The sequence below is a fragment of the Strigops habroptila genome, chromosome 16, assembly GCF_004027225.2.
Source record: "Strigops habroptila isolate Jane chromosome 16, bStrHab1.2.pri, whole genome shotgun sequence".
Taxonomy (NCBI): domain Eukaryota; kingdom Metazoa; phylum Chordata; class Aves; order Psittaciformes; family Psittacidae; genus Strigops; species Strigops habroptila.
In genome coordinates, this window is record NC_044292.2 from 984,859 (window position 1) to 1,007,328 (window position 22,470).

The window sequence follows — 22,470 nt, forward strand, 5'->3', positions numbered from 1 at the left end:
CCCACACCGGGCTGGACCACAAATGCCTCACAAAGTCCTGCCTAACCGTGAAAAGCACTTTGTAATGCTAATAACTATTTATCCTTTGGCTTCCTCGAATATAATCAACTGGACAGGGAAAGTACATGTCGTTGGGAGTTGCTGATTGCAACATCAAAAGCCTTGTTATTCAGTGCACGTGAATCTGATGCCATGTGGCCATTAAGCTGTCAACTGACATCATTGTTTGCTGCTTTTGTTTATAGACCCTGGATTTAAAGATGCACAATCCCGAGGGAAAGCCTCTTGAGCACATCCTTGTCTGTCCAAGTGGACGATTCCATGCTGGGAAGTGTAGGAAATACCTGCAGCACAGGTAACACCACCTCACCCCACACAGATTGATCACAAGACCCTGGATTTGCTGTATTTGGTGTCAACCACTCCCTGAATCGCAACAACCTGTAGTTAGAAACTACAACTGTAGTTAGATACGTGGAGCCTTCTGCCTCCTGAGATCCACCCCAGGCTGCAAACTGCAGCCTCCCAGGGAGAGCCTGGTCCTACATCTTCATAAACAAACAGAAAAGCTTCCCCTTAAGCATGTCCTGCTATAAACAAGCAGAGCAAGCAGCTGCTCCTCATTTGAAAAGATGTTACAGCCATTTCAAAAGGAATCTGCAAGATCTTCTTAATGCAAATATTTTTGAGGGAAAACAAAAAGCAGCTGTTTATTCTTCTTTATACCTATTAGCAGGAAAATGGAATCCAGGATGCTTGTATTTCTTCCACTAAGAAAAACATCCTCTTGGCCTCAACATTCATTTGGATCTCAAATTGCTTAAAATCTATTTGGCTGTGTAATTCTGCTGTTGCTCTGCTGCTTCAACCAGCAGCTACAAATAGTTGCTGTTCATAATGATAAAAACTACTAAAAGTAGTTGCTGGATACTTTGCATGAGTTTTGTGTCGAAAATAGTGAAGTTTAGAACACGTGTTTTCCAGTTTATCAATTCTGTCCTCCCAGAGCGTGCCCCAAGGAGCACACACACATCAGATGTGTGGGTCCCTCTAAAATGAATTAATAGTTTGCCCTCTGTAATGAGCAGGTTTGTTTTTCACACTGGTATCTGCCTCTGAGGGAGTGTGAGCACTGGAGGATCTGGGAGATGGCAAAACAGGAGACTCTTGGTATTGCTGCAGCTTACAAATGGGCTTTCAGGTTTGCGTTGGAAGGGAGCTTAAAGCTCCTCCAGCTCCAACCCCTGCCACGGGCAGGGACACCTTCCACTAGAGCAGGTTGCTCCAAGCCCCTGTGTCCAACCTGGCCTTGAACACTGCCAGGGATGGGGCAGCCACAGCTTCTCTGGGAAAAGTCTGTGCCAGCGCCTCAGCACCCTCACAGGGAAGAGCTTCTGCCTCAGAGCTCATCTCAATCTCCCCTCTGGCAGGTTAAAGCCATTCCCCTTGGCCTGTCCCTCCAGGCCCTTGTCCAAAGCCCCTCTCCAGGTTTCCTGGAGCCCCTTTAGGCCCTGGAGCTGCTCTAAGGTCTCCCCTTCAGGAGCCTTCTCTTCTCCAGGCTGCCCCAGCCCAGCTCTCTCAGCCTGGCTCCAGAGCAGAGCTGCTCCAGCCCTCCTTGGAAATACCTTTCAAGGCTGTGTGGCTGCTCTACTAGAGGTGGCAAAGTTACGTCCAAAGGGTTTGTTTGGTTATCGATGGGGCTTTATGTGCATTTTTTTTTTTTCCTTGAAGTAATGTAGCTCCTGTGTTTCCTGAGATTGTTGTTCTGTTTCCTACCCTTTGCTTCCCAGGTTCTGGGAACCCAAAGGTTTTTGATTTTCTGATCAAAAACCCAAAGGTTTTTGATTTTCTGATTAGCAATACATCTACATGTGGTCGTTGTGCAAATTCAGGGTGAATGGTTGGGCTGTTGCAGCAGGATGCGCATCCCAGCAGTTCAGTTCCCTGGGAATCAAGTGTGTTCCTCTCAAACTGTGAGCTACGGCTGATTTGTCCCATTAGGTTAAACGAGAGCAGCCAGAGTTGTTGTCTTTCAGGAGGTCTTTGGGATCTGAGAGCTAGGAATGCTCAGAGTTGAGCCACAAGCATCTGTTGGGCTGTCTGGGTGAAGAGCTTGGCTTTGGTCATGTCCTGCAGGAAGGACATTCTCTGGTGGCACATCCAGAGCAGGATCACAGCGGTTTGCACCTCCCCTGATCGGTGTTTCCAGTTTTTGTGGCAAAGTGGGGAAACCCAAGGGCTTTGGGCTCACAAGGGCTGGGTCTGCAGCACAGGAGTCCGAGAGCTCTGCTGGATGCTGGCTGGCTGGTTCTCATGGTGCTGGCACCAAAGCTATGGGCAATGAGATCAAAAGAGCTGGGAGGAAAGCGATGCCATGCCGTGAGTTGGGGTAGCTGGGTACACTGCAGCTCCCGAATTCACACCTCCATAGAGAGGTGCAAGTCTAGATTCCGGGACAGAGATCACTGCAATGTGGATTAATGGATTAAGGGGGAATACGGTTTCTTTCTGGGACAGCCTGAGAGCAGCAGGACTTTTATTGGCGTGTACCCCCTGGTTTGCTGATTTCCACCGTGCATTTGGGGATGTGAATGGGGGCTGATCATCAAACTACCTCAGCGCCTGCTTGGCTCCAGGTCGCTCCCTCCGTGCTCTGTCGGAGCGCGGTTGAACTCCCGGGAAGCTGTGCTTTTCCACTTAACTCCAGCAGCCCGATGCTGCTGAGTTCCAGTTGGTTTTCACTCGGTTTATAGCCGAGCAGGCGCGCTACCGGCAGCGCCGCTCCATCAGCGAGGTCCGCTTTGCAGCACTGCTGGGCCTGCCAGGCCGTTATATCGTTCAGGATGCTAATCACCCGCGTCCCACTTGCCTCCGTTCAGCTCCGTTTAAAGCGTTTACAGCCGCTTCCCGGCCGCAGGTGCAGCGGGACCCGGCGGGCAGCGGGACCCGGCGGGCAGCGGGACCCGGCTGCCGGCGCGCCCTCCCTCAGGCCCCGCCCCTCCCCTCTGATTGGCCGCTGTCCTTCCGGCGCTCACCCCCGCGCTGGAGTTGGTGGCGCCCGCGGCGCAGCTCCCCCCGAGGGGAGCGCGATGGTTCCTTCCTCTCCGCGCCCCCTCCCCGCCCCGTTCGCGCGCCGCGCTCCATACTTGGCGATGGCCGGCGAGCCGCGCGCTGATTGGCGGGGCGGCTGAGAAGGGGCGGGGCGGCGCGGTGATGACCCGGATGTTCACTCCTAGGCAACGGCGGAAGTGGAAGGGCCGCGGCCTGCCTCGGAGGGAGACCGGACGGGACCGGGAGGCGCCGCCGTTGCTACCGCCCAGCGCAGCCCCGCCGAGCCGCCATGGTAAGGGCGAGGGGGCCGGGCCCGCCCCGCGCCGCCCGCCGGCCCGCCCCGTCCCCATCGCGCTGGTGCCGCCCCCCTCGCTGCCCCCCCCCCCCACCCCCGCGGTCGTTTCCCCGGGCGGGCGGCGGAGCGAGCGGGCCTCGCCCGGCCTCCCCGGGGCGGCGGTGAGGGGCGGCCCCAGCCCGTGCTGCCGGCGGAAAGGGAAGGGTGGCCTGGCCGGGGGGTCGGGGGTGGGGGGGGCTCCGGGGGGCGGGCAGCCGGGTACCCGGGCGCGTCCGGCTGCTCTGCGGGCCGGTTACTGCCCGGTTTGCGCTCTGCTGGCCGGGGCGATGTTTACAGAGGGAACGCTTCCGCTTTGGACGGTGAGTGTTGCCGCTTGATGTGGCTGTGAGCGATGAAGAGCGGTGGGGGCCGTGTCTGCTCCTGCCGCTGGTCATCAGCCCCGCACCATCACCCGTGGGCTGGTGTTTCCCCCGGCAGCTGCGCTCGCTGGTTAGGGTGTACCGAGATCTCATGGCATCCGCAGAGTGCAGGGCAGCCGAGGCAGTGGGAGCAGGTGATGCTGCAGTGGTGGGTGCTGCTCCTCACGTGGATGGGAACTTTCTGTTTTTCAGAGGAGAACCTCTAGTCCCTTGAATCATGTAAAATAACCTCCATCTTGCCGTGTGTTTGCTGAGTGGATTAGCCCAGGTCACGGAACCTTCCTGTTTCATTTTGGCAGCATGTGTCAAGGGGGCACATTGCACCAGCTCTAAACAAACACAACAGTGGGACCAGGAACTGGCCCAGGCCCTGCCTGGGTGGATATGTGCTTCTGCAGAGCCTGCCTGGGGCACTGTAACCCCCGGGGATGTAACCACTGGTGTGGAATCACTGGAGTACTTTACAGTGTTTGGGAATTTGTCATTCAGGTTTCCAACACCATGATTGAAGGATGTTGAGATCTAGTTAGGTTTTGAAAAAGAACAGCCCAGTGCCTGCAGTGTAGCAATGTAAAGGCTAGTCGAGCAAGGAAGCACAGTCCTTTAGTTCTTACCTTCAACCATAAGAATTTCAGAAGCAATACCTTATGTTTTCTCTTTAGAACTGAACATCCTGGCAATCCTGCCACCTGCATTATGCAGGACAATCATAGAATCCCAGGCTGGTTGGGGTTGGAAGGGACCTTAAAGCTCATCAGCTCCTTTAGGCCCTGGAGCTGCTCTAAGGTCTCCCCTTCAGGAGCCTTCTCTTCTCCAGGCTGCCCCAGCCCAGCTCTCTCAGCCTGGCTCCAGAGCAGAGCTGCTCCAGCCCTCGCAGCAGCTCCGGGGCCTCCTCTGGCCTCGCTCCAGCAGCTCCATGTCCCTCTGGTGCTGTTGCCCCAGAGCTGGACCAGGACTGCAGGGGGGGTCTCCCCAGAGCGCAGCAGAGGGGCAGGATCCCCTCCCTGACCTGCTGGTTTAGATCTTTAGTTTCTGGTGAAAAGTGAAGAATGGTTGAGATCAAGGTTCTGCTCCTCTGTTCTTGTTTGAACAAATGAGAGGCTGTACCTGACTTCTGAGTGTGGGTTGTGGCAGGATGGAGCATTTTATTTCAGCTGTGCATCTTATTTTAAGATACTGAAATCTGTATGGGCGAGACCTGGCTCTAGAATTCAGGATTCCTACAAACTATCCTAACTCGTGCTGTGGGCAAAATCCTCACAGGAGAAGAATTGAAGGAAAACAGTAGGGTTCATGGAAAATAACAGTGGTGATGCATCTTTTAAGGTGATGTGAAAGCATGCTGTAAGAAGAATCCAGTCAGGGTTTAAGTGTAACTATATCAGTATCTGCATGCTGGAGAGGTGCTCTTCATCAGGGACTGGAGTGATAGGACAAGGGGTGATGGGTTCAAACTGAAAGAGGGGAAGTTCAGGTTGGAGATAAGGCAGAAGCTCTTCCCTGTGAGGGTGCTGAGGCGCTGGCACAGGGTGCCCAGAGAAGCTGTGGCTGCCCCATCCCTGGCAGTGTTCAAGGCCAGGTTGGACACAGGGGCTTGGAGCAACCTGCTCTAGTGGAAGGTGTCCCTGCCCGTGGCAGGGGGTTGGAACTGGAGGAGCTTTAAGATCCCTTCTAATATAAACCATTCCATGACTCTATTTTGGAGGAGGTAGAGCACAAATCCATTAAAAGCTTTCCGAGTGCTACAAGCTTTTGCTGGCTTCTGATTTCTTCATGTTCAGTCACAGAGACCACAAGGCGTAGGAGAAGTTTGATCAGAACTTGCAGCACTCTGTGCTGGTCTCGGATAGGGAGTGGACTTCAGGGATGAGCCTGCAGCAGCTCTCTGTTACTCGTGTTGTGGTGGCTGTGTGAGCACGTAGAGTCACTCAAAGAATGTGCCACCTTAAGCATGGCTTATCTGGGTGCAGTAGGGGTGTGAAAGATGAATCACTGACTTGTCTGCTTTTAAAACACACCTTTTAAAGCTTTACTGACTCTTAAAATTATCTTAAGGTTCTGCAGGTAGTGCAATTGCAGCGTTTGGTTTAAGTGCAAAGCCACTCTTCAGGGTATTTCCAGGATCCTTCATGACCCTATGAAGTCAGAAGGGAGCACTGGAATGCTGAAATGGCCCTTTCATTGAAGGCTACAGCAAGTTCCCCAAAGCTGAGAGCATCTGCCATGGTCCAAGTATTTCAAACACCTCAGTACTGCGGGGTTACCAGTATCTGTAGAGCAGAGACATGGGAACCTTTAGCTCCTCTGCATCACCTCACCTCGAGTTGCTGCTGGTGAGCTGAAAATCATCTGCGTTTCAAGCAGGTGCTTGGTGAAATGGGGCAGAGCAACACATAGAGCTTGAAACCTGCCTGGATGGATGCTGTGTCTTGTGCTAAAAATAAGCTGAATGCACTGTGCAGGGCAAAGCAGGGCTTGGGAGAGCGGATCTGCTGAGATTGATGAAATTGTGGGTTATAAATGGATGGAATTCAGTTACTCTTTGTAGAAAGAAAAATCTTCCTTTCCAGGTTGTGTGAACTGGCCTGAGCACGTTAGTGAGGATCTCTCTGCTCTGCAGCTCTTCAGGAAAAGGTGGATAATTGTAGCAAAGATGTCTCGTTTAATCACCCATAAATTCAAACGTCTGGTGTAGTGCTGGCTGCACAGCATCCAGTTGGAGCACCAAAGCCCAGGCAGGGATGTGTGCTGTGCTGCTGACACTCAGTGCATGAACCCCATGTGCTGCTCGGAGTAACTGATGTGTTCAGGGTAGGGGCTGTTTGTCTCGGGCAAGCACGTTGCTGCTTGATAGATCACTTGGGTTTATGCATCTGCTACCACAACTGTGTGAAGTGATTTGGCAAACTGGGCACGTAAAGGTAGAGCTGTTCTGCTGCTCTCTTGCAAGCTGATTGTGTGGCTTTGGAAACCCAACTCTACAGAGTGAGAGCCCAGGGGAGGGTTTCAGTGCCCACAACGAGTCCTTTGCACCTCGTGCCTTCTGAGAAACACTGACTTCAGCTGTTTTGTAGAGTCCATGTTTTATTAGGCAAGGCGAGTACATGAGCTTAATAAAATGTTATCTTAAAAGGCAAATTCCCAAAGTAATCAAGTTAGAGGATATCACTGGGGTAGGGAATACTGCCATTGGAGTGATGCTTAATCTTGTGGTTTATTAGTGAGGGGAAAACATTTGCGAGCTGGAGTTGTTCAAACAGGATTTCCTCATATGGTAAATATATAGGCTGATATCTTACTAGTTGGCATTTGGGAGTAAAGCAGAATGAAAGTACAGTTCAAGTCTCTTGAATGACTATTTTTAGTCCTTGTTACTGTAGTTGAGTAGAGGAATGACTTTCTTTAGGGAAAGAGACCTTCCTGCCCTATTCAGTTTCCACCTGTATGGCTGTCAGCTCTGCTTGCCCCCTGTTGGCTTCCATGTGTGAAGGACACTCGGGTTGTGCATGGTCCTCCAGCACTGTGTACTCCTCTGGTTTGGCTTTGGGTGGGTGGGTACCTCTGAAGACTTGGAGTCTTCAGGGGAGTGCTGGTGCTTGTTCTCTTACCTGCCCTTTGGAGGGGTGTTTGGTCAAGTCCAAACGGCTCCTTACCCCGCTAAGTAAACTTGTAGAGAAGTGTTCTGTTCCCCTTGACCTGGTGCACATTGTAGTAGTGCCACCTCGAGCTGAAATAGAACTGAACATGTTTCAGTGTGTGCTGAAGAGAGCAATATTGAGATGTGTGTGTTCTGGAAGGTGCCTGTATGTATAGGCTGCATGAGCTGGAGTTTAGCTCCATGCTAAGCCCCGCTTTCTTACCCCACTTTAGTCCAGTCTGATGTTATAAGGACTCTTTTTTTTTAAGCAATGACATGATTACTCAGGTGTAAGATACTGAAAATGATGTTGATCATCTGTTTTTATTCATGTTTTTATTCAGTCACTGTGCATTAGAGTTTCCCATTGATTTCTGCTTGGGAGTTCTGAAGAGTTCAAAAAGCCCCAACAAAAGGAGAGGGGCTTTGGACAAGGGCCTGTAGGGACAGGCCAAGGGGAATGGCTTTAACCTGCCAGAGGGGAGATTGAGATGAGCTCTGAGGCAGAAGCTCTTCCCTGTGAGGGTGCTGAGGCGCTGGCACAGGGTGCCCAGAGAAGCTGTGGCTGCCCCATCCCTGGCAGTGTTCAAGGCCAGGTTGGACACAGGGCCTTGGAGCAACCTGCTCTAGTGGAAGGTGTCCCTGCCCGTGGCAGGGGTTGGAACTGGAGGAGCTTTAAGCTCCCTTCAACACAAACCAGGCTGGGATCCTATGAAATCTTTGCTTTCTCCTTAATGCACAAGGTCCAAAGCACGTGTGTGCTTCAGTTCTTCCTTATCCCTTGTGTTTTATGGGAAAAAGGGTGAAAAAAACCCCAAACTCATTTAAAACCAGGGGACCTCAAATTTGAATTTCTCATATAGATGAAACCTGTGTGGTGTGATGGAGCAGTTAATGCATCTGAACAACAAGTTTCCTGAGCTTCCTGCTCTCTGGAGCTGGACTTTAGCCCAAGGTTTGTTTGCTGATAGATTGTGTTAACCAAAAAGCTTCTCTACCTTGAACATAAAGATCAAGAATTCAGGCCTCTGTGGTGGAAGTGTAGCTGCTTTCAGCTGGAGCATAAAGTGATTCTTCATCTTTTGTGCAGTGCCTTCTTAAATACTTCATGAATGGGATGTTCATGTTAACGTGGGGATTGACCATGTGCAATGAGTGGATACGTGGCTAGGAGCTGTAACAGAAACTTGCAGTGCAGTTGGAGAACATTGAGCTGTTGTGGCTTACTTGAGCTGAATAACTCAGGGTTCCTGTCACCTGGACCTGATGGAGTGGCCAAAATTCACTTCTGTGGTTGTATGCCCTGAAGCAGGTGCTTCCAAAGGGGCTGTGTGGGGGCCAGGTCGGACAGAGCCTTGGGTGACACGGTCTGGTGTGAGGCGTCCTTGCCGGTGGCAGGGGTTGGAACTGGAAGATCTTAAGGTCTTTTCCAACCCAAACCAGTTTGGGATTCTGTGATTCTATAAGTTTGAGCTCGTGCCTGTGTGGTAGATGAGCTGTTTCCTGTTGAAAGGTCCTTCACAGGGCATGAGGGTGGATGCTGGTTGAGCAAGTTTGAAGTTGAGCTGAGAGGATTTATTGTGGGAAGAAAAGGCTGCATGTACTTGAGGAAGGTGCCTTGCTTGGTTCCCAATTAAAATGTAGTAATTTTCCAGAGCAGGTGGTGTCTGGGCAAAGCCAAATGCAGACACAATCCTGTCTGGGTTTTTAAGTACAATGATGTTGTGAGTGAGGAATCGAAACCAGGATCTATTTCTTGCTTGTGCCCAAAACAGGCTCTGTTTGGAATTACTGTAGCTGCATTAGATAATACATTGTGCTGTGTTTCCTAGAGTGTGGCCTGAGCCTTGGCATCAACTATGAGATTAATTTTCCTGTGTTATCTAATGCTGTTCTTTTGCCCTACCTTCCTCTTCTGGGGATTAGAAGGAAAACGTGCAGCTTGCTTTGAACTCCTGCTTTGTGCCACAGCTTCCACATTGGGCTGAGGCATTACAGCTGGACTTATCTGGCTGCTCTGCTCATAAATGACACTTTATTCCATTATATGCAAATGAAGCCACCTTAGTTTCTATTTCACCAGCACAGCCTGTGTTGCTTTTCAGTGCAGGGTTGGTTTAGGAGTCCTCACTCTCACTTTAAAGCCATCACTCCAAGTGCTTGCAGAGCCTGTCCTTGCTGCTGCCCTTTCCCTGGTGCAAAGAGGACGTCCTCCATGGCTTTCTGTTACAGAAAGTGGAGCTGAGTTCTTTGCATTCTGGTGCATTGACTTGGAATTTCAATCACGTCCTTGTTGCAAAGTGGGAGGTTCCCAGCCTGGGTGAAAGCAGAACCCAGGATCTAACAATTTTAGCAGCATCAGCTAAAACAAGACTGAAACCAGCACTTAAGTAAGAGGATTTTCTGCGGAAGGAAGAAGGGTTGAGGCTGCATTGAAGACATAAGCTCAGTGGTTGCCTGAAGCCACCATAAATAAAATACTCTTTATTCTCTCAGGGAATTTGGTTTGCATTTCTTCAGGTGATACTTTCTATCTTTCTCATTAGACAAAGTGCTGAGTTGGGAAGTGCTGGCCTCTTACCTGCCTCCCCCAGTTATTTTTGCTTTGGTAAATATCAGGACTTAAATAAAGCTTCCTGCTTGCAGAGGTGCCTCTGCTTGCAACTTGAGACAGGCTCAGGAAACAAGAGATGGGTCTTTGGTGAGTTAATTCATCAGAGGAGAGAGCCCTGAAATGGAGGAATGAGGTAAAACACCAGCTGCATTATGCTGACCACAGCGGTTACTTGCTGCATTTACCCACTGAGTCCTGTTGCTGGGCAAATTTAGGGGTTGTCCCAGAGAGTTTTGGGTGTTACAGTAAGAACAGGCATGGTATTGGCTCAGTGTTGACAGTGCTCCACTGGATGGCCAAATACAGCTTTCACATTGCCAGTCAGTTCTTAAAAAGGGCCTATGAGAGAAATAGGGAGAGACTTTTGAGCAGGGCCTGTTGTGACAGGACGAGGGGTGATGGCTTTAAACTACAAGAGGGAGATTCAGGCTGGATGTGAGGAAGAAATCCTGTACAATGAGGGTGCTGAAACCCTGGCACAGGCTGCCCAGAGAGGTGGTGGATGCCCCATCCCTGGAGCCATTCCAGGCCAGGCTGGATGTGGTTCTGGGCAACCTGCTCTAGTGGAAGGTGTCCCTGCAGAGGGTTGGACTGGATGAGCTTTAAGGTCCTTTCCAACCCAAACTATTCTGTGAGTCTATGGCTGTACAGGCAGAGCTATTTCAGAGCTTGGTAAGGTGAAAACTGCCCAAATGAAATAAGTATCATCTTTGTATTAAATTAAAGGAAGAATCTGGCATGGATTGAAACTGGCTTTGAGTGTTACATGAAGCACGGTTCTGCATAAACTGCCTCTATCTCTTAAATGTATTAAGTTTTGTAGAACTTACATGTATTGTTAGGTCACACATTGTCTGCAGGTTTGACTTGAGGGGAGGTCAGACATCTTCAGAAGCTTTGAGGGAAGCCATATAAAGACTGACAGAACAGGCTAGTCTGGGAATTATGGCAAGGAAAGGGATTCCAGGGGGCGTGAATGTCTTGGTAGGTGGAGATGGGATATTCCTATGGCCTATATGTATGCAAAGTCATTACCTTCCTAGTTTAAGACTTGAACTCCTTAGCAGTGAATCCCTTTGGATGAAGCTGAAGTGTCCTGCAGGCTCTGTGGTGTGGTCAGCAAGGGGAGTCTTGCTAGACACAAGCACAAGGCATATTAACCTACTTTACTGACCTTCTAGGCAATGGGAGAAGGCTCAGGGATGAGGGCTAATGAGATAACCTCCCCTCTGTTCTCCCTGCCTTGCCAGGCATCCCATTCCTTGCCAGAGTTATCCTGTGAATTTACAACCCTGGCTGATCCACGTGGGGACACTGGGAAGTGCTGAGTTGCTGTGTTAAACTGGGCAGCTTGGCAGCAGCTGACCGGGGGCTCCATAGCCAGGCTCTGGGAAGCAGTGCGCTGAACCTGTTGGATGTTGGTGGTGGTTGTGCTGTCAGGAAGCATGTCAGTGTTTGTTGTCACCTTGGTACTAGAGTATAGGCCTCCCTGCTGCTCTAAGAGTGTGCATTTTCTCAGGTGTTTTTGATGGAAGTAACTTCTCGTCTAGAATAACGTGGGTTGCAGTTGACTGGAAGGAGAACCCGGATCTGTCAGGCCAGGACCAACCTGCCAAACTTGGCTCTTTCTGCAAGAGAGAGAAAAAAGTCGCCGTTTCAATTGAGCAGTTCCTCTTCTGCCACTTGTGACCAGGCTGATCGGGATGTGAAACAGGCAGCACACGGAATAAAAGCATTTTAGAAAGACCTTTGAGTATTAAGAGGATTAAAAGACAGCAGCACAGACAATACATTGCGATGTTCATCTGACAAAGGGCAGTGTTGAATCTCAAGAGCTGTTGTATTTACAGTAATTATGGTTTCAATTAAAAAACCAGTAATTGGTCTCTGTAAAAATAAAGAGGCTGAGTTGGGCACTAATATCTGAATGGAAGGCAAGATGACAGTGAGGCCGAAAACCAGGTCATCAGACTTAGGAACCAACCCAGACCCACTGTATGAGCTCATTTCAGGGGCTGAATGAACCCAGGCAGGCGGTTAGTAGTAGGTTTACAGAGAAAGAATGAAGTAACGGGGTGGGTGGATGGGGATGAGAGAGTATAAGTCAGTAATTTGGGATCCATCTGCAGGGTGAAGCTTGGAGCTGCCCAAAAGGAGCTTGGAGAGGTGGGTTGCATGGGAGTTGCTACAAAAGGGCTGTCGAGGTCAGGAAGAAGATCCTGTGAAGGATTTCTTGTGTCATGGACACTGATCTGTCTGGTGTGAGCCAGTGCAGTGGGGAAGGAGGGTGCTTAGGGGTAGCTGTAATGGTTTTTAGAAAGCAAGACTTACTTGTGTCCATAGTGCCTTAATATACACCCCAGTATTGGTGAAGCTGCAGGAAATGGTTGAAGTGTTGAACTGCACAGGAAAATACCGAGAGACATCAGAAGGTTAACAGGACGAAGGGTGATGGCTTTAAACTAAAAGAGGGAGATTCAGGCTGGATGTGAGGACAAAATGCTTTACAACGAGGGTGGTGAAACCCTGGCACAGGCTGCCCAGAGAGGTGGTGGATGCCCCATCCCTGGAGCCATTCCAGGCCAGGCTGGATGTGGTTCTGGGCAACCTGACCTAGATGAAGGTGTCCCTGCTCATTGCAGGGGGTTGGACTGGATGAGTTTTGAAGGTCTCTTCAACCCAAACCATTCTATGATTCTAAGTAATACCGAATGGTTGCCCTGTCAGTAAAGCTGTCTGTCTCTTGATGTCTGTCTTCCAAGAGTTACGCATATGCTTATGTTCAAGCCAGCATCTCTTCTGGTACTGAAACTGTCCGGCAGATGTTGTGGGCTTCCTTACGAAGGGTTTGCAAAACCAGGACAAGTTCTCGTGTCTGTGTTGTGACAGCTTTGGGGGTTTTCTATTTGGTTTAACAAAGATTTCCCACCTGTAGTTACATCTAACAAAGAAAATGTTGCTTTGTGTTAAATCTAGACATAAAAGGAGGAACTCACTGTTGTGCAGCAACATGAGCCTAGTTAAACATCTTCCTGTTAATTAGCAAAGAGGGTCAGCTCTGCAGTCAACTTCAGTGCCTCTCAGCCCAGGTACTGCAAAAAAGCATCTCTGACTTTCAACCTGTGCAACTTTTCTGTGTAGCTGTTTTGCTCCTCTCCCCATCTCACTCGTTGGTGTGGGGCTCGTGCAGTCACATTCACCTGATGCTGTGCTTTATTAGGAAATGACTTTTTGCAAACTTTATGCTTCACAGGAATTCTTGGCACTGGATGAAAGTCACTAAATTGCATTGTCATGTTCAGTGGCAAGTTTAATAAATAAAACATTGTTTCTGCTACCCAGAAGACAAACACTGGTGCAGAAATCATTAATGAGCCTGGCAAAAGGTGGAGGGCCTCTTTGCAGGAATCATGGAATCACAGAACTGCAGCATGGTTTGTGTTGAAGGGACCTCAAAGCTCCTCCAGTTCCAACCCCTGCCACGGGCAGGGACACCTTCCACTAGAGCAGGTTGCTCCAAGCCCCTGTGTCCAACCTGGCCTTGAACACTGCCAGGGATGGGGCAGCCACAGCTTCTCTGGGAAAAGTCTGTGCCAGCGCCTCAGCACCCTCACAGGGAAGAGCTTCTGCCTCAGAGCTCATCTCAATCTCCCCTCTGGCAGGTTAAAGCCATTCCCCTTGGCCTGTCCCTCCAGGCCCTTGTCCAAAGCCCCTCTCCAGGTTTCCTGGAGCCCCTTTAGGCACTGGAGCTGCTCTAAGGTCTCCCCTTCAGGAGCCTTCTCCAGGTTGAAATCCTTGTTGCTGCTCCATCCTGCTCTTCTGCTCATACGTGGTGGCTCTTCTCCCTGCTCAGGTGATTGAGGCTTGCATTGGTCTTTACATAAACGAAAGCAATGGATGTTAGATTAGTTTTGCAAGTAGGTGCAATTATCTGCTGTCTCGAAATACATCCTTGGTGGGAAGGAGGTGCCAACAAATGTTCATTTTCTTCACTGTGTACTGTACATCTTTAGATGTGCTAATGGGAACTGAAAAGCATCTTGTGGAAAACCAGCTACGAGTTTCAGAACATCCTTTAGTAGAAGCTGAATTGTTACCTCTAAAGCAAATTGTAACCTGCAGTCAATGGCCAGCTCTAGACCCTCTGGGGTTTTTGGTTTCTTCTCAATAGGTATAAACCATTTTGACAAATGGTTGTTCCATGAGATCGAGCTTCTTAATATCATGCAAGCACCTCTGGTTTATGTAGAGACTAATGGCTGGAAATGCCTTCAGTGTATTATAATTCACTTGACAATTGTTTCTAGAGCTGAGCCAGGATGTTGGGTAGTGTCCCGTGAACTGTGCTGAGCACATTTGGAGGTGAGAATGATGAAGCAAAGTCAAATACCAGGTATGATTGAAAGGATGCTTGGAAGCAGGTCTCTAAAGGTAAAGCAACAAACAGGCCTTTCAAACCTTGATGGGCTCGTTGAGCTTGAATGGAGGAGGAGATCTCTTTGGTGGTTGCTCCTAGAAGACTCTTGCCACTCTGTCTAGGACTTGGCATAGTTGTGCTGTGAGCCTGACATGGTGAGAAGTATCCAGTGTCATCAGCATGCTGATGGCAGTGAAACCTAAGCTGCCTCATTGCTTCCCATAGAGTATTTTAGTTCCCCTGTGTGAGTCTTCAGAGCAGATGTACAAGTTACTCGTTCCTTCAGAACCTCTGTGAAGAAGAGATCGCTTGTGGGCACTTGTCTTGCTGAAGTTGGTGTGTACTCAGGTTCTGGACTGGTGTAGAGCAAACATTGGTCAATGGTTCTGAGGTTTGGAGCAGACCTCTCACTGTTTGACAAGTGTGTACCAGTGTGTTCCTCAGTGTGTACAACACCTACTCGTGAGTTCTCACAAGCTGTGACAGTGTTTTCAGTTGTTAATTGGGGTTAGTTCTGCTTGTCCATAGCATGTTCTAATGTTTTACGTATTAGAGGAGAATAAAAGCAATAATGTTCTGCAGGAGAACATCTCTGAGGGGGATTTGCTGACGCAAAAGCTGGGACATGACTTGTGCAATTGCTCTGTAAGTAAATACTGGTTACAGGGGAGCTGTGGGAGACTGAGTACAGCAATTTCTGCTAAAATCTCCCAATCCATCACTTCTTGCTTTAATCTTTCTCACTTGTAATTCCTGGAATGAGCACTCTAAACCATTGCTCTGTCTGCTTGGTTGTGACCACAGCAAATGGAGCTAAACACGTTACTAACCACACACCGTGGTCAAAAGCCACTGGATCACATCCTAACTGAGGAGGCAAAGCTAGAAGTAGCTTAAGAGAAGGAGAACGTAGTCTCCATCAGTGTCGTGTTCTTTTAATACTCTTTGACCTGTTCTTTCTTGACTCTCCACAACGTAGTGTAGCTTCAGGTTTTATTATATCTGATTGCTTCTTAAATATGCTCTTGCTGTTTCTCCCACTAGTCCACCTTGCTGTCAGGGAACTGTGATTTATAAGCCCATTACAAATGGGGTTAGCTGGGATCTGCCAGAGGAGGGTTAATAGTCAAGGGAAAAATAATGTAGAAAACCAGATTGCAAGGAATATGTGCAGCTGATGGGAACATCATGAGGGCAGAGCTTGTCTGGGATTCATAGAGCACACACAGTTATTCCCCTTCCCATCCAACAGCCTCAAAAGTGAATGCTGACAGCCGAGAAGGGAATCCTGTGACTTAACATACTACTGCACTTCTTATTACATGGGGTTTACAATAATTCAACCCTTTGCTAAAGCTTCTTGTAGTAATACTATCCTATTGTGTAATTTGAAAAGGGAGTCTTCTGCCTTTTGGGCGCTGGAAGTTGGCAAGGATTAAAATGACAAGCAGGAGGGGAAGCTGGGGATCTGTTTCAATTAAAAGAAATTAGTGTGTTAGTACCACAAAGCTGAACCATTAGTCAGACATTCCTGGTGGGAGAACTGACAGGAAATAATATGATTTACAATCTGGGGTATGTCTGCAACATAAAAGGAAGGGGGGAAAAAAAGAAGTCATTTGCTGGTTGTGTACTTTTGGCCCTGGGTTAATTTAGGAAGAGGTTTTGCCGGTAAACTGACCCGTGACCAAAATGATCTGACGTGGGGCTGCTTCAGATTGCATCAGTTGAGCAAATGGTCTGGTTTTGGTGTCCCTGCAGGTTTTTATCTGATATTTCCACGGAGCTGCTGCGAGGGCTGGAGCAGCTCTGCTCTGGAGCCAGGCTGAGAGAGCTGGGCTGGGGCAGCCTGGAGAAGAGAAGGCTCCTGAAGGGGAGACCTTAGAGCAGCTCCAGGGCCTAAAGGGGCTCCAGGAAACCTGGAGAGGGGCTTTGGACAAGGGCCTGGAGGGACAGGCCAAGGGGAATGGCTTTAACCTGCCAGAGGGGAGATTGAGATGAGCTCTGAGGCAGAAGCTCTTCCCTGTGAGGGTGCTGAGGCGCTGGCACAGACTTTTCCCAGAGAAGCTGTGGCTGCCCCATCCCTGGCAGTGTTCAAGGCCAGGTTGGACACAGGGGCTTGGAGCAACCTGCTCTAGTGGAAGGTGTCCCTGCCCGTGGCAGGGGTTGGAACTGGATGAGCTTTAAGCTCCCTTCCAACACAAAACCATTCTGTGGTTCTGTGGCTTCTGTTCTTTGCAGATTGAGATGCCAGCTGGTACTTTAAATCTGGATAACTTTTCAGATGCCAGTCTTGAGCAAAACTTGTGTCTGAAGCAGCTTGAAGACTTGTTTTAGCTGTTATAACCTAGCTTCAGGGTCCTGACCACTGTGGCATAACAGGGCCCAAAATGGGCCTGCAGTAGAAGTGTTACATTTGGTTTAACACTTTAAATAAAAGGTTTATTCCTTTCTGGCAGGAAAGATTTGGTGGCCCAAGTGCTTATTTCCCAGAAAGAGCTAAAATAGGGCGGTGCTGCCACTGCAGGATCACTGAGCTATCTCAGCATGTTTCTCTTGGGTCAGGAGTGAGCTCAGGGTAGTGTTAATACAGAAACACAATGCGGAAGTGAAAGCAGCCTGGCTTGCTTCTTGAAGAAACTGCCTGACTGTTTGTGCTCAGCACTAACACGGTCAGATGAGCAGGAGCTGTTGGAACAAAGCTGTGACAAGCAGGGAATTAAACCTGCAGGAATCCCAGGCACAGCTACAGGTTGGATGAAGTGATTCAGAGCAGCCTGAGGAGAAGGACTTGGGGATCTTCTCATTGTCCAACACCCCCATGACCCAGCTTCAGTGTGTGCTTGAGCCCAGAACCCCCCCATGTGCTGGGCTGCACCCCCAGAGCGTGAGCAGCAGCTCAGGGAGGGGATCCTGCCCCTCTGCTGCGCTCTGTGAGACCCCACTTGCAGCACTGTGTGCAGTGCTGGTGTCCCCAACATAAGAAGGACATGGAGCTGCTGGAGCAAGTCCAGAGGAGACCATGAGGATGATCAGGGGCTGGAGTACCTCCCGTATGGAGACAGGCTGAGAACATTGGGGCTGTTGAGGCTGGAGAAGAGAAGCTGCGTGGAGACCTCAGAGCAGCTTCCAGTGTCTGAAGGGGGCTACAAGGATGCTGGAGAGGGACCTTCATCAGGGACTGGAGGGATAGGACAAGGGGTGATGGGTTCAAACTGAAAGAGGGGAAGTTCAGGTTGGAGATAAGGCAGAAGCTCTTCCCTGTGAGGGTGCTGAGGCACTGGCACAGACTTTTCCCAGAGAAGCTGTGGCTGCCCCATCCCTGGCAGTGTTCAAGGCCAGGTTGGACACAGGGGCTTGGAGCAACCTGCTCTAGTGGAAGGTGTCCCTGCCCGTGGCAGGGGCCGGAACTGGATGAGCTTTAAGGTCCTTTCAGCCCAAACCAGTCTTGGAGCTTTAAGTGCAAGTGCAGTGGCTTAGCCTTTGAAATGAGTAGAGCCACAGGTTTGTGTAAACCCTCTTAAAACCCAGAGTGTAGGTTAAGTCTCAGAAGTAGCAACTGAGAGTTGTCAAAACTTGTGAGTGAAGCCTGGGAAGTTCCCTAAGTGTATGCAGTGAAATGGATGGGTGAGGATAGAAGTGCAAAGTACTTGTAGACTCATCAGGTGGAGAAGAGGAAAGGCAGTGCAGTGTCACTGGTCCTGCCAATGCTGTGGGTGTTTCAGAGGTGCTGGGTATGTACCTTGGCTTGGAATAACCTTGTTTATCAGGTGACAGTTCTGTGCAAATTAAAATGCAAATAGGGTTTATCCCTTTGGCTGGGCATGTTTGGGTGCCATGAGCTCTGGCATCTGCATGGCAAGTAGTTTACTTGCAAGTTTGGGTTATCTTGGGTTAGCTCCTGTTGCTCGATGTTATCAGCACACAGTGTCCTGGCCAGGGGACCCCTAAGGAACAGCAGCTCTTCCTGAGCCCTGTCCCCCGATCCAAAGGAATCATGTAGTTTAGTGGAGATGACAACTGGGAGTTAAAAGGAAGTTCAGCACTCTGCCTGGTTTAATTTCCTGCGATTTGCATACCCGTAGTAACTTCCTGGCTTTTTAATTGGTGTTTTCTGCATTGGAGGGCATGTGCCCACACTCAGCCTTTAAGCAGCATTCCTGACAGTGTCCAGCTGTGCCTCTCTGCAGCTACACACTTACACAACTGGTTGCTTTTCAGCACTACTTGTTTTCCTTTGAGCCTCTACACAGTTTCAAGGTGACCAGAGACCTGTGGCTGTTCTGTGAGGGTTTCTCTGGTGGCAATAAGCTAAGTCCAGCAGAGATGCTGAAGAGAAGAGCAGATGTAGGTGAAGGAAGCTAAGCAAACATAGCTACTCCTATAGACATATTCGTATCATTTTCTCTGTGGTAGTGCCGTGGGAATGCTATAGCAGATGTTTAGATTCTAGATAGCCCAACATCTTTAGAGGAAACTTAGGAAGGAGCTTTCATCTAAGCTAATATTTAGAGTCTTTGTGATCTCTAAATCATTCAAGGACTTGAGCTGTAATAAAGCTTCATTTAGAATTTGTCTGAACTCCCTATTTCTCTACAAGAGCTCAGTGCTGGATGAAACAGAGCAATGGTGGAAAACAGCCTCCTATCAAGCAAACACTAAGCTCATTACATCCTGCAACCTCAAAGAGCTTGGCTTTGGGAGCAGCCCAGACTGGGAGCCAGCCTGTCTGATACCTGCTCAGTGAGCAAGGCTTTGTAAGCCTCTCCATGGCTAGAGGCAAGGTTCGGTAGGAATCCTTTGTCTGGAGGTGTGCTAAGAAACCATGGCTTCAGTGTGCAGCTTACAAGAGAAGTAAGTGGAAATCCAGAACAGGTGAAGTTCAGAGAAGTAGTTTGGGTCAATGTGTAGGAAGGTAGGTGGCACAGAATCATAGAATCAGCTAGGTTGGAAAAGACCTTTAAGACCATCAAGCCCAACCATGAGCTCATGAAGAACACCACCTTCTTACACAAGATGTGTGAAGGCTTTGTGGGGTTTTTAAGTGCCACTAATAACGTGCCAGTTCAGAACAGCAGTAGTAGAACATCCCTGGGAGTGTTCCCTCTTCCGTAAAATCAGGGAACCACATGTTGCTGGGTTTGGCACCTTGGTTGTGGGTCCGATCATTTTGTACCTAAAGTACCTCCGGCAGCGTCTGGAACCAAAGGATGTGTTTGACCACAGACCTCGGTGATAAAACTTCACTTACAGTGTAAGAACCAGAAGCAAAAGATCCTGCTGGAATTACCCATCCAGTTCTGAAACAGGACACAGCAGATGTGTGCAATACCACAAGGTACCACTTTGCTCTCTAATCCCTGTGCTTTGTGTTGCCTTTTTGGCTGTGCCAGCAGGGATTTGTACCCGATTAAAGTGACCATGCAACCACAGATTTAGGGACAGAGATACAGCAGAACCTGCCTTTATTTCAGTGCTTTAAGAGCTCTGTTGACAAGCTGTTGAATTATTTAAATGCCCTGCAAGAAGACTGGAGAGTCCTGCTGCTCAGCTGTGCTTTTACTGCTGTGATACCAGCAAATACTGTTAGTATGTGCTTGTGTGGTTTTGTTTGTCCATTGCACACAGCCACGGCTGAACTCCTTTAAGAATCTCTGCCTCGAACAGCCTTGCTTGTGTCTTTTTACAGCAGCTATTGAATACTGTTACAAAACCACTAAGTCCAGGTTCTTCTGGTTAAACCATAAACCACTGCAGATATGTGAGCAACAGGTCAAAGGAGGTGATCCTGCTCCTCTGCTCTTGTGAGACCCCACTTGCAGCACTGTGTGCAGTTCTGGTGTGCCCAGCATAAGAAGGACATGGAGCTGCTGGAGCAAGCCCAGAGGAGGCCACGAGGATGCTCAGGGGCTGGAGCACCTCCCGTATGGAGAGAGGCTGAGAACATTGGGGCTGTTGAGGCTGGAGAAGAGAAGCTGCGTGGAGAGCTCAGAGCAGCTTCCAGTGTCTGAAGGGGGCTACAAGGATGCTGGAGAGGGACCTTCATCAGGGACTGGAGGGATAGGACAAGGGGTGATGGGTTCAAACTGAAAGAGGGGAAGTTCAGGTGGGAGATAAGGCAGAAGCTCTTCCCTGTGAGGGTGCTGAGGCGCTGGCACAGACTTTTCCCAGAGAAGCTGTGGCTGCCCCATCCCTGGCAGTGTTCAAGGCCAGGTTGGACACAGGGGCTTGGAGCAACCTGCTCTAGTGGAAGGTGTCCCTGCCCATGGCAGGGGCTTGGGACTGGATGAGCTTTAAGGTCCCTTCAACCCAAACCACTCTGGGATTCTATGTAAATACTCCTTCATTCTGTGCAGTTCATTTCCAAACTGTGGCACTGTGTAACACTTACTCTGGGGTTGTGGCTGTGGTGGTGAGTTTTAACATCACCTTTTCCTGGGTTTCTTTGTCTATTAAACAATTCCATCTGGCAGAGGCGGATGCAGCACTTCCATAAGTGTTCCCACGATCCGAAAGTGAGGAGTGTGACCTTGTGACCATGTGCCAGCTTCCCTTCCTTGATGTGAGAGATAGCGGGAGGTAAAGACAATACTTGGGAAGAAAGGTCCCCTGCCTGAGCTTGGCTGCTGGGGCTGCGGAGGCTTAGGCCATCTAAATAGTATCTTTCTCTGGGGACTGAAAGATTAGTGGGGAAAATTGAGTAGTTTTCCCTTCCCCTGAACATCTAATAAAGATAAATAAGTTTTGAAGCTCTTGGCTGTTGCTTTTGTGCATGAATATGGTGATAGTTCAGTGATCGATTTGGGGTGGCTTTCCAAGATAAATAACTTCACTCCAGACTCATTTCAGGCCAGGATTTCTTATCAGAGTAGTTAAAGAGCATGGAGGGAGGTTTTATGTACGTTGCTTGAAGGCATCTTCCTTCAGTGACAACAGGGTCATGGATTTCTGTCCTTGGTGTCAGTGCATCCTGTTTCTTGGGCTGAAAGCTCACATCTTCAGGAGGTTATTGCAGATATATGGAAGATCATGTCCTATAACCTGAACTGGATGAGAAGTAAATATATCATCTCCCCAGGCCAGTCTGTGTGACTTGCTGGCTGTAAAATGCTTATCTTTTGCTAGGGAATGAGTAGTACCTTCTACAGAGCAGCTTTCCTGATGGATGTCTACTGACGTGAGGGCTCCCTCCTTTCCTCATTCCAAGGGTATGGCTTAATTGCAGGAAACTTTGCTTCCTGCTTCTCCCTGACCTGGGGGCTGCTCCTTGACTCATGTGCTAATGTAGCTGCTTTAGGTTTGAAGCCTTTCTTGACTAAAACTTTTGGAGCTTGGCACATCACAGGAGGGAGAAATTAAAGCTCAGCTTGTTGTACATGGGTGATGAGAAATGCAAAGGGAAAGGGGAGGGCAAGAAGCAGTGGAACCCAATGGCTGTGCTTCAGCTGCTGCTGGCCTGATCAAAGTAACTCCAGCAGATTTTGGGTGCTGTTAGGCTTGCAGGAAAGTGTCTGTTTATATCTGTTGGTGAGCGGGAGAGCTAAATGTCATGTCCAGAACATGGGTCAGCTCATCAAGTGTTGCTGGTAATGTGTGCTGCATGTTGTCTGCCTCTGAAGTGAAGTTTAATGGGGTTTTTGTGTGTCAGAATTGGATGTGAGACCAGCTGCAATGAGCCCTTTGGAATATGTTGCTGTGATTTCTTAACTATAAAGACTCTGCTTTCTCTGTTACAGGCAGCTTTTGGTGTGTGTGTTGTAGGAAGAAGGAAATCATGGATCATACTTTGTGTGTGTGTTTCATTCTGGTTTTTCAATAAAGAAGGAGGGAAAGGGTGCTCTGTATTGGAGCAGGTTTTGTCTTGGATACGAGTTATCTCAAGCTGAATGGCACAATACAAATGAGGAAATGTTCAAACTGCTTTGGGAGAGGGAACTTTCAGTTCCCTACCCCAGATTACTGTAGAGATAGCACAGAAAACCAGTGCACTAAACATTTGCACAATGTTGGAACCAGTTTTTGGGTGAGGTAAGGACT

At 49.1% G+C, this 22,470-nt stretch overlaps 1 protein-coding gene across 2 annotated transcripts in view; it reads left to right on the top strand.

Moving 5' to 3' along the window:
• Positions 1-3,218: 3,218 nt before the first annotated feature.
• Positions 3,219-22,470, top strand: part of CAPZB (capping actin protein of muscle Z-line subunit beta) — a 64,036-nt gene continuing 44,784 nt past the window's right edge. Inside the window, exon 1 of one of the 2 annotated variants that reach the window (XM_030507608.1) lies at positions 3,219-3,343. In XM_030507608.1, the coding sequence (XP_030363468.1) occupies positions 3,341-3,343 (3 nt within the window). In that variant the 5' untranslated portion in view covers positions 3,219-3,340. The remainder of the gene's footprint in view (positions 3,344-22,470) is intronic. The other variant, XM_030507609.1, reaches the window with a different exon arrangement.